The sequence below is a fragment of the Labrus mixtus genome, chromosome 15 (assembly GCF_963584025.1).
Source record: "Labrus mixtus chromosome 15, fLabMix1.1, whole genome shotgun sequence".
NCBI classification, from domain to species: Eukaryota; Metazoa; Chordata; class Actinopteri; order Labriformes; family Labridae; genus Labrus; species Labrus mixtus.
In genome coordinates, this window is record NC_083626.1 from 7,847,173 (window position 1) to 7,859,209 (window position 12,037).

The 12,037-nt window shown below is 42.2% G+C and overlaps 1 protein-coding gene across 3 annotated transcripts in view; it reads left to right on the plus strand.

Annotated features, from left to right (window-relative positions):
• The window catches only part of LOC132990305 (vitamin D3 receptor A), an 88,592-nt gene that overhangs the window by 65,836 nt on the left and 10,719 nt on the right, over positions 1–12,037 (plus strand). For all 3 annotated transcript variants that reach the window (XM_061058481.1, XM_061058482.1, XM_061058480.1), the window contains 5 exons: positions 4,038–4,222; positions 5,090–5,189; positions 6,387–6,564; positions 9,533–9,684; positions 11,261–11,377. In XM_061058481.1, the coding sequence (XP_060914464.1) occupies positions 4,038–4,222; positions 5,090–5,189; positions 6,387–6,564; positions 9,533–9,684; positions 11,261–11,377 (732 nt within the window). The remainder of the gene's footprint in view (positions 1–4,037; positions 4,223–5,089; positions 5,190–6,386; positions 6,565–9,532; positions 9,685–11,260; positions 11,378–12,037) is intronic.

The following is a 12,037-nucleotide window of genomic DNA, read 5'->3' on the forward strand; positions in this document are numbered from 1 at the left end:
GGTTTTTTTGGGCAAGTCTGCTCCTGGCTCAGGAGGGCAGGTTGGACACTGGAGCGCATCCAGAGCCTAATTAATGACGCTGGGTTTAAAGAAGAAAAAAAAAACGATGAAAGCCAAGTAAATCCTTTTGGTTAGCGTAGCAGTCGGTACTCTTTCAGTTGCCTTTTTAAGCCTGTGTAACCAAAATGTTGGTTGTTGTTTTCTGCTTCACCACATTATGCGGTTATGTAACTCTGCTTCTGCGGTTGCAATCCAGAGTGCAATCAGTGAAAAGCCACTTCAAATGTGGTTGTTTACAGCTTGAAGGAAAAACAAACCAGCAGTTAGTATGAAGAGCCTGATCCGAGCACTATTTAATTTAGACTTAACCAATCTAATTTCATGGGTTTCTTGGATTAGCAGTTACTGTAAAGTAGGTATTTATTTTGTGTATTTATTCCGTTGATACAAATATGTACCTGGGTTTTAAAGGCTTAGAGTTGTAGCTTGCCTTGTGACAACAGACTTTGGAGGAATGTCGGTACCACCATCAGATAAAGACGTTTAACAGTTTAACCCTTTCACTCTAAATCAGAGGAGGCTTCTTCTTATCCCTGCTAAAGTAAAATGTACATCATTCAGCTTTTAGCTCCACCTCGCTGCTTACCAGTGAATTTAAGAGCTGTTTTTAAAATGTCCCATCCTTTACCCTGAAAGAACTGGCGTTTAGATCCCGCAATCAAGTCCTTAATATCGTGTGTTTGTGGCCAAAGCTGACTAAGCCTTCTCTGTTAAAGCTCCAAGACTCTGGTATCAATCCGTCTGAGGACCTGATGATAGCTAGCTGAGTAGCATAGATCTCTTTGAAAGCTGATTTTTATTAAAAAGAATCTTTTGAATATTAAAGACAGCAGGTTGTACCTGTAGTGATAGTTTATTAAACCTTAGTTCATATTTCTTACCTGCACTAACAGGATGTGCCCCCCTGATGCGTGTTTATATTTGTTTCTACACATTTTACTTTGTAGGGTAAAAATTATTATTACTATTACGGCCAAAGAAAATAATGTGCTTTAAGGAGCTTATATTCTGCATCAATGTTTCCCCTCTTAAAGGCTTTCATCCATGCCTACAGAAATAAACAAAGAGCATCGTTCTATGGAGCTAAATGTAATGTTGGTCAAATATGCGGCAGAGTGAGGCCGTTCCTCTTTGGCTTAAAACACGGTCAGACTTGTCGTATCGGTGCGTGTTGTGACCTCGTGGCTCTTGGCCCGTCTCTCGTTGGCAGTCGTGGTTCGTCTGGCAGTCGCGCTGTCTGTCCGTCAGTCTGCACAGTTGAGTGCTTCATGGGTAATCGGTCACTGTGGCAGAGAGTCAAAGGGATAATATGGGCCGAGGCATGCAGGGGTCAGTGCATTACTGCAGCACAGTGAACCCGAGAGCCAGGATTTTTTTCTTTTATACGATTGAACTGTAATTATCTAATGTGGGCTCAATGTTTGCTCCATGTGAGCAATTTTTAGATTGAAAAAAAAATGTGTGCAGTTGCCTTGCAAACCTGCAATCAAGATATGACATTTTATCAGCAAATATTGTCCCTATTTTCTTCTTGTTCAGTGGTAAATATTGATGGAACATGTAGCTGTACTGTCATCAGCTCTGTGTTCTCTGCACAGCTTCCTGCATGCCCAGGCAGCATGTCACTCTTTACTGTCTCCTATGTTCTCATTGTCGTCAGCAGCATGAAACCCTGATGACATAACCCTCCTCCTCCTGCGTCTTACTTTGGGTTCAACAGAAACATCATGTTCTGAAACGTACAGGAGATGAACCCATTCCTGAATAGAGCACAGTTCAATAGATGGTAGTTATGTTGGTGTGTTCAGTACATGCCGATGAGTTGTTCAGGCAGCACTGACGGGCAGATGTTGTTCATGCATGGTTTGAATTTCATGACAGGCATAATCTTATAACTCAATCATAACACTGACAGTGATACTTTATTTTCAAAGTGGTTTAACAGTAAAATGTTCCATGAAAAGGATCACTGTAGAGCATTTTATCACAGATGTCAAATCCACACACTAATCATTTGAGCTGCTTGGTTTTGCATTTGATAAACTCCTAAGAACCAGCAGATTTCCTGTTTCACACCATCAGCGGCCACTCTGCAGCACACGTGCAGATGTTTGGCTGTTTCTCACGGGGCTCTAAATGAAACTAGTTGTACTACAGTTTATTTCCTATACAAACCAAACTCAATCAGTAGGTGTGATGACAGCCTGATTGTTTCAGATGTGGGTGGATTTCGGTTGCCTCTTATATTTTTAGGCATAGAAACCACCTTCATTCAGTCGGCGCTCTGACCTTACCTTTAAATGTGACAAAGCCAATTGACAGAGAAATTACGAGCTCTGTGTTTCCCTCATATCCAGCTGTTAATCGCAGCTCTCCACAGATGACTGTTCAGTACTCGCTGCATAATATTTCCTCTTCTCACTACACTGCTGCTTATTCACACTGCATTTAACAGCGGTGGTGCCAGCCAGTGTTCTCAGCTCTGCCCTGTTCTGTTCACACATTAGTGTTAATGCATAAAGTCACAGGAGAGGCTTAAAGTACGTCATTATGTTTATCAAATGACAACATTTTAATAGCAATAGCAATTTTATTCATGCAGCACATTTCATTACAGCTAGACTCAGGATGAAAAAACATAAGAATATATGAGTTAAAAATGGTTTCCACAGTTGTGAATAAGATCAAGCTTCTTGAATTGAATTGATACATAAATCAAATCATATACACCTCATACTGTAGCAATCATCATACTACAACAAGCAATACTGCACATACAGTATTTTTTATTTATTTATTTAGCACACATATAAGAATACATCAAATAGGATTAACAAAAAAAATATAAAAGGTGTGTCAGGAGAGGTCAAGAAGCCAACAGGCTTATACAAGGAACCTCACCTCTTAATAGACAAATAAAACAACTAAGCAAATAGAATTACACAATTTCAGAATAAAATTAAATATACACACATATATAGTAAGCCCCCGTTTCCACCAAACGGTTTGGTTCGGTTCGGTACGGTACCCATTTATTGGCGTTTCCACCGTCAAAAGTTTGGAATGGTACCAAAATAAGTGATCTGTACCATCCTACTTTTTTGGCAACGGCAGTTTGGAATTTGAGAGTCTTTTTTGGAATTTAAAAATACTACAAAAACAGTATAGGTTCTTTATGTAGCAGTAAAATGTGTTTTGAATTCAGAGCTTAAAGTAAATCTGTTGCGATCTGCCATAAATAATAAGTGTTGAGAGTATGAGAAAGTAATGTAATGCTCTGGGACACGTGAAAGTGGCACGCAAACCCAGGAATTCCCAAGAGGGCCTCTCAGCTTGTCAAACCTAAAAGAGTCACTATAAACAGTATGTATAATCCATTCTGCACCACCGTGCTGCTCTGCCTGCTGTCTCTGCTCCTACTGCATGAATAAGGAAAAGGCACTTAAACATCCAACACCCACCGCATCAGCTGTATGAAGAAGAGAGCTGACATGACAGGCCTCTGCATGCTGAACTAAGAAGATGTATGGTCCATGTAGCCCGGGATGGAGCCCACATTACTGCTCCTTCACCTAGTTTTAAGGCTAACTTTGTTTAGGTATTGAAAAGTAGCAACATTCCCCCCGACGTCTGTCTCTTAGCGCCATATTCCGACCTGAAACTTTATCCCAGTTTGGCCAAATTTTATGACGTCCCTCCTAATTTTTAAATGCCATAACCGCTTAAAAAGTGATGATAGAGTATAAAAAGGATTGTAAAGAAAAACCTGTGCAACTCCATAACAGTGTATAACAACCGGGTGCTGAATCCCCAATAAGATCTTATGTCCACCGAGCGTTCTTCCGGGCAGAAAAGCGCTGGCTGTGTGCTCGGGAGCGTTTGCACACAGCGTCTGCTCGCTGTAAGAGAAAGCATCCTTAAGGATTTTTACCGCAGACTATTTGAATAATTTCTCCAACGTGTGTTATCTATTGCAGTCATCCTGACGGACGAGGAAGTTCAGAGGAAGAAGGACATGATCGTAAAGAGGAAAGAGGAGGAGGCAGCCCGGGAGGCGATGAGGCCTCGTCTGAACGACGAGCAGACCCGGATCATCTCCTCCCTGGTGGAAGCTCATCACAAGACCTACGATGCCTCCTATTCGGACTTCTCCCGCTTCAGGGTCAGTCCAGTGCAAAGTTTCTTTTGTTACATTAAACCACACCGCACATTGTTGACATCATCAGTTTGTTCATCTTTAATTGAATTTGGGTGGATGCGCTCCTCATGATGTCATGCAGCAGCAGGGAGGGTCTCCTGAAGCTTGCCATCAGCCCATCAGTTACTACATTTTCCAGTGCAAAGAAAATTTTGAAAAACTGAAACAAAACAGATTTTTTTTAATCAAAACAAGTTGTGTACTTCATGTAGTTCAGAAATAACAGCCTGCTGCCATGGAAACGTATTTCTTTGGAGCTGTAGAGGTAAAGATGTTTTTTTTTTTTTATACATGGGTGGTTGGGGATTCGGTGCGCCTTGGCTGTAATCTGGTCAGCCCCTCATATTTGGTCCGCCCCGGGACTTGAACCAGCGACCCGCCAGTTCCCAAACCCATGCCCCTACAGACTGAGCTACAGCTGCCCCCAAAAATAGTAAACCATCATTTACTTCTGGTATGATGTTTCCTATCATAATGTAAATGAATCATTGTTTTACAAAGCAGGATTTAATAGGCTGCTTCAGACCTCTAAAAGTGAGTTTGTATGCTCTACTAATCAATACGGGGGTAGTAAGTAAGTACATCATACAACCCAACTTGATACAAAAAAAACATCTGATTTATGGCTCTAAGCAGACGTCTTTGCACCTTGTCAAATGTGGAACGTGGTGGAGTCATCCAGGTAACCTGTTGATCCCGCAGTGCGAAAGCGGCTCCTGGTGTGTGCTGATTATCTGTTCTTGTACAGGATTAGAGTCCTAAGCTCCAAGGCTGCGGTGTACCAAGCTGTGATTGTGTTAATATTTGTGTTCCTTCTCGGTGCATCCACAGCCTCCGGTGCGTGAAGGCCCAGTAACGCGCAGCGCCAGCAGAGCCGCCTCCCTTCAGTCTCTGTCTGACGCCTCCTCTGACTCATTCAACCACTCACCAGGTGAGGCTCACCGACTCACTCCCTCTCCTCTGTCCTAATAATTACTCTGATAATGAACAAGGATGTATGAACACATGATTACTCACACACAAACTTACATAGAGGTACTGATCGTGTTCCATATTGTGGAAGTTTCTCTGCTTTGTGTGTCGTCCTTGGTGTGTCTGTATTCCCTCTCTTTGTTGTAGTTGCATGCGGAGTGAGATAGTCTACTGACGTATGTAAGTTTGAACAGAGATGCCAAAAGGAGGAGAGATTAGTTCAAGGTGTTTTATTTCTCATGTTATGTTATTAAATGTAAATGTAACATCATATTCACTTGCTTAGAACAATCTGAAAAGTAGAGGTGGGGGAAAAAATCTATACAGCATAGTATGGCGATATTTTGAGTATGATATCGTCTCATGGCCGCCAAGTATTTATTTTTTAAAATAATATTAAACGTACAGTTTAAAAAATCTGCCGTTGGGGGGCCTCTCAATCGAAACAATTACAAAAGATGACGTAGAGACTAGCGGGGAATCATGGGAGTTCTCTCTGCTACTCCCCCTCCCCTCCCACGTTTTTTTTATCACAGCAGCACGTACAGCAACAGTACGGCAGCTTCCAGCAGCAGCTCACGCTTCCTCATGTAGACGTCTTTGACGGAACATCCGGTGTTTCCACGGCAACGATAAACAATTTGTGTCTGTCATGGCGGCTCATCATGCCAGGCTGCCGCGACAAGACTCGTCCCGTTACAACTATAAAATTACAGATTTTTCTGGCTTTGATAACTGTTGGTAATGTCAGTACTCAACATAAATATATAACATTACATAACCCAGAGATATCCAGCTTTCTGTCGGAGGAGAATTAAAGAAACAAGGAAATATTAAGGAGCTGATATCAGAGAAATCTGACTTTTTAAAATATGTTTTTAAACTGATTTATAGCCAAAGAAAAGCTGGCAGTACATTTAATAGTTCACATAAATACTGCAGCTCTTCTTTGAAGTAACTGGGAATTGTTGTTTATATTGTATTCCTGCTGTCACTGAGAACTCACCTGCTGCTGTTACCTGGTTTCCCCCCACTCCGTCTCTTTGCTATTTCTGTGTGTAAACACATTCTTTTAATCCCTTCCTCCCTCCGCCTCTCCCCTCTCCCTGCATAACCCCTCCGTTCTCACCCTGTCTTTAATCCCCTCCTCAAACAGAGTCTGTGGACACCAAGATGAACTTCAGCAACCTGTTAATGATGTACCAGGACGGGGCGAGCAGTCCAGACTCCAGCGAGGAGGACACCAAGCTCTCGATGCTGCCCCACCTGGCGGACCTGGTCTCGTACAGCATCCAGAAGGTCATCGGCTTTGCAAAGATGATCCCCGGCTTCAGGTACAAACTACATGCACTGTGATGGTTCATTGGAGTGGAGATGGATTTTAAAACATAGAAGCATTGCTGTCTGTTAGTGTCTTTTTTATCCTAGCATCCTTAAAGGTAAGAAATTATGTTATTTGTTCAGTGAGGTTTCTTAAGAGATCTGTTAGTTCACACATTTCTCCTTAAACATCTGAATATATGTATGTACAATACAGCTGTGACACACTGCATGGAATCAACCAACAGTGAGAACATACAAAGCCATCGGCAAGTAAACAATTATTGTAGTGCATCACAACAAACAAAAGCATGATCTCTGTGTGTGCATACATTTATATACTTACCTCGGAGCTCAGCGTGTGTTCATGAAGCTACAGCCTGTTCCAGTGTGTTCCTGGAAGAGCTTGTTTGTTTGGGAGGGATAATAGCATCTCACCTCACCCAACAATGTCCCGCGAGTGCGTGGGAAGCGAAGCAGCGCGCTGTGCGTGTGGGTGGGTGTGGATGTACGTGCCGTCTGTCTAATGCAACTGAATTTAGCCGTCAACAAATGATTACCAGAAGTGAGTGAAACAGCAGATTGCTGCGGGGGTCATAAAGTTTAATTTTCAACATGGCTCAGGTATGATTTATGGTATCGGATAGGATAGGATAATACTTTATTGATCCCCAGAGGGGAAATTCGTGCGTTGCAGCAGCACAGACAAGTAAGCTCAAAATACAAAATACACATTAAACAGAATAGATTAGAGAAGATAGATCAGAGGGTTATCTTACGTATATCAGAGCCCTTCAGAGGCAATAAGAAACCTTCCTGCAGGTAGTTTTAGAAGTCGTATTGTTTATTACTTTCTCTTTTAATTCAACACTAACAAACAGAGCAAAGCTTTACTATTTGGAAACTGGAACCAGCAAACATTTGCATTTCTTTCCTTTTTTTTTAAGATTGATTTTTTTGGGGGCTTTTTGTGCCTAAAATTGAGAGATAGGACAGTGGATATAGTCGGAAACCAGAGAGAGAGAGAGAGAGAGAGAGAGAGAGAGAGAGTGGGGAATGACATGCGGGAAAGGAGCCACAGGTTAGATTCGGACCTGGGCCGCCTGCTTGCAACCTACGAGAGAGAGAGGGGAGCTGAGTAGAATTCTAAATACAGTACTGACAAGTTGCCCTTGAGCAAGGCACTGAACCCCCAAACAGCCTTGGTGCGCTCCCTGTGTAGCAGCCCCACTCTGATGTCTCTCCACTTATGCATGTCCACAGGTCTTGTTTTGTGCATGTGAGTTATTGAGGGACATGCTTCTCATGCACATAGTCCTGAAATACAGACTGTAAACCAGAATTTCGCTCAGGGATTAATGAAGTATGTAAAATAAATTTTAGTCACAACAAATGTCACCTTGGTTTCACAATGTCGTTTTTTATGTCCGTCTGTGTGCCAGCTTGCGTGCGTGCGTTTCTAATCAGCCCATCCCTGTCTGTTCAAACAATGAAATTCTTAATTTGTGATGTCATAAGTTGTTTATTTTGCCAAGATTTGTCAAACCCTGAGTACGATTTTTTTGGCCTCTACTCATCCACAAACCAACAATTACAAACCCTCATAGTTTAAATGAACGTGAGAATGTATGAATTCTTCCCTGAAGTGACTGTAGCTCAGCTTCATACTGGAAAAAGAAACTCTGTTCCTACAGTAACCATATAATGCAGTTGTTGTGCACGCTTGTCATACACACATACACACACACACACACACAATAACAAGTGTGGGTGGGTAAGGACAACTCTGACTGGAAAAAACATATCAGTTAAGTGGATCTTGTTAGGATGGAAAACATGATGTGTGGGTGTTTGTGTTTTGTACGTGTTGAGAGTGAGAATGCTGTGATAACATATCGGTTGTTTTTCTCCCGTGCCCAATTCAAAGTGAATCTTCATCCCAATTAAATTGAACCACTTCAGTTCTGATCTGTTTTTAATGCCAATGATTCTTATGCATAGCAGCTGTCACTGTCCAAGCACTAACCCTTTACCTTGCTTTGGTCAAATCTTCATCCATCTGAGACACTTTAGAAGTTTTCATTGCCATTAAACATTCAGACCACCTCAGCTGTTTTTTGCCTATTTAAAAAGTATTTCCTGTCAAAGGTCATATACACTCAGCGGCGACTTTATTAGGTATTAGGTACTCGGTTGTAACGAGGGGTTATTTGAGTTACTGTTGCCTTTCTTTTAGTTCCAGCCAGTCTGGCCATTCTCCTGTGACCTCTGACCTCTGGCATCAACAAGGTCGCTCACTGGATTTTTTTTCTGTTTCTGACCATTCTCTGTAAACGCTTGAGATGGTTGTGTGTGAAAATCCTAGTAGATTTGCAGTTGCTGAAATACTCAGACCAGCCCGTCTGGCACCAACAACTATGCCACGTTCAAAGTCACTTAAATCAACTTTTTTCCCCATTCTGATGCTCGGTTTGAACTTCGTCTTCGAAAGATCGTCTTTCTTGACCATGTCTACATGCCTAAATGCATTGAGTTTCTGCCATGTAATTGGCTGATTAGATATTTGCAAAAAAAAAGTAGGTGAACAGCTGTACCTAATAAAGTGGCCGGTGAGTGTATAATCCTCCTTTGCAACAACTTTAAATAAGTCTCAGAGGTCCTCAAAACAAGTCTGTAAATCTTCTTGCCATTAATCCACCCCACCTATAAACCCCTCTATTTCAGCCCTGCTCAGAACAGGCTGTTTCTGTCTCTGTAGCTTTAAATATGTAAATGAGCTGTGTCTGAACACGCCCCCTCTCTGGAAGGTGGCTGTGCCTTGGGCATTTTTGCACCATGCCAAATTCTTAATGGTGAGAAGGCAGACTCAGAGGGCAGAACAAACACCGAGCTGTGGGAGTGTCACCCCCCTGGGGGAGGGGTTACTGCCCTTTGTGATGTCACAATGGGAACATTTACCATGTTTTGGTTTTTTTGTTTCAGAGATCTGACGGCAGAAGACCAGATCGCTCTGTTGAAGTCGAGTGCCATCGAGATCATCATGCTGCGTTCAAACCAGTCGTTCAACCTGGAGGACATGTCCTGGAGCTGCGGAGGACCCGACTTCAAGTACTGCGTCACTGACGTCACAAAGGGTCGGTTTAGTTTCCTTATCTTATAGTAACACAGTAAAGCTAACAAACTATTGAATCATAACATAAACATATAAATGGTGTATTTGGACCCTGTCATGTGGCTGTACGCGGCCTGTCAGAGACCTTTCTTTTTGATGACACACTCTCCCCTTACTCCTTATACACCCTTCAAGACCCTCCATTAAGGACACTTCATCCAACACGTGTGATTGACAGAAACCTGCCTGAAAACACTCTCACTGATGACACAGCTGTGATTTTATTTCTTTACCATCTTATATAACAGACTCTGACATGGATCACCCACACACACTACTTTTCTATGCACACTTTCACATTACTATGAGGTTTGGACTTGGAGTATTTTCATTGATGCAATGAAAGAGCCACAAGCACACACTCAGGTCTCAGTCCTTCTCACATGTAGGTCAGGAAATGATGCTCTCTGTCCACCATGTATAAATACACACAGATTAATGAGTCGTCTATGGAGCCTGCTGCTGCCTTAAAGCAACAATATGTAACTTTTTAATCTTAAAATAGTACTTTTAAAGTTGATCTAGTGGTACAACAACACTCAACAGGGGGAACGGCGTCTATCCCATGTCTGCAAATCGGCCCGGTCGTGTGCTTATAGCACTTTGTATGTGTTTGGGCTGCGGTTCTCTTTGGAGAAGTGCATACAGCTAACTAGCTAGTACTGTTTGATACAATGGCTGAGCCTATAGAGGGCGGTGATCGACGAAGCTTAGATAAGCAAAAGAGAGAGCGAGCAAGAAGCAGAGTGTTCCTCCCTGAAGATATCGTCGTAACAGGTTGTGTTGAACTTTAGGCTGAATCGTTATCGGTGTCATCACTGTCTCGTATTTAGCCGCTTTACTGGGTGTAGAAAGTCATCTAACCCAAGTTATGAGACAACCCGAGTTGTCTCTACAATAGGCTGTAGACACTTGCAGAGTCATATTTGCTGTACTTTATTAGTCGACATGGGTTTTTCTGACAATACCATCCCTCTGCTTGTCTAGCACAAAACGACTTAGCTGTATTAAAATGTGCTGCTGTTGTGATTTCACCCTGGCTAATGGTTTTCCATTCCTGCAACAAAAAAAAAAAATGGGGTGTTGCTCTGCTGCAGTCTATTATATTGATTGGGAACGCTGGTTGGCTTAAAGACATCCAATCAAATAAGTTTGTGTATATTGCTGCAGTCTGAGGACTGAAGAGTTATCTCTTTTTGAATGGTGGGGGATCTGAACAAGTTATATAAGTCTGTTTTTTTTTGGGTTTTTTTCAAGGATCACCCACACACTGCTTTTTCTATGCACACTTTCACATTACTATGAGGTTTTCACTTCAGGTATTTTCATTAAAGCAGTAAAGCTGCCACAAGCACACACTCACTTCTTAATACTCGCACAGAAAGTGATGCTCTCTGTGTGCAATGCATAAATACACAGAGTGACGATTCTTCTGTGCCGCACGCTGCTGCAGAAAGGTTCATTAATTAGCACAACATGTGTGACCCTGGCTTCGTGCAGGATTGACTCCGACGGTGTGTTTGTGTTGTCCTCTGCAGCCGGTCACACTCTGGAGCTATTGGAGCCGCTGGTGAAGTTCCAGGTCGGTCTGAAGAAACTCAACCTGCACGAGGAGGAGCACGTGCTGCTCATGGCCATCTGCCTGCTCTCCCCAGGTACTGCTTGTGTTTGTGTGTTCACAGTGTAGGTACACTCCCAGCTGAGCCATGTTTTTTACGAGTCAGATTGTTAGCAGATTGAGTGACTAGCAACACAGAAGAGTATAAACAGTGCGGTGAAGGGATTTTGGGTTGCTAGATGACCTGGATTCACCCAAACATTGTTGTATGATGCAGCCGGTAATGCATGGAAAAAGCTTCTCCTGCAAAACAAAACATGCTGTTGAACAAATGAGTAGGAAGTGCCAAACACAGTAAGTAAGATCCAGTGACATGTTTTAAAAAAACAAAAAAAACAGTGAATGACAAATGATGCCATCATGCAACTTAGCCACCTCAGGAAAAAGATGATTCAGACTTGTCCACTATCTCCACATTTCAAAGATTGTTTGGTTCCACTGTTGATCAGTAACGTGAATCAGTGAGCCAAAGAACTTTAATTAATATGACATCAGAGTGTTTGTTTAAAGCCTCCTGCATCAAGCCTTAAGTTCATTACTTCACCTCTTTCAAAGTCCAGAAATCTTTTTGAGTAGCTCAAGTGAAATGAAGCTGCTAACGTGATCATGTCAATGTGATTACGTCTGTAACAGAAGTATTCAATCACTGCTCTAAGAGTGTTCTAGCATAAGAGGCAGCCTTTGTTGGGGATTTTTA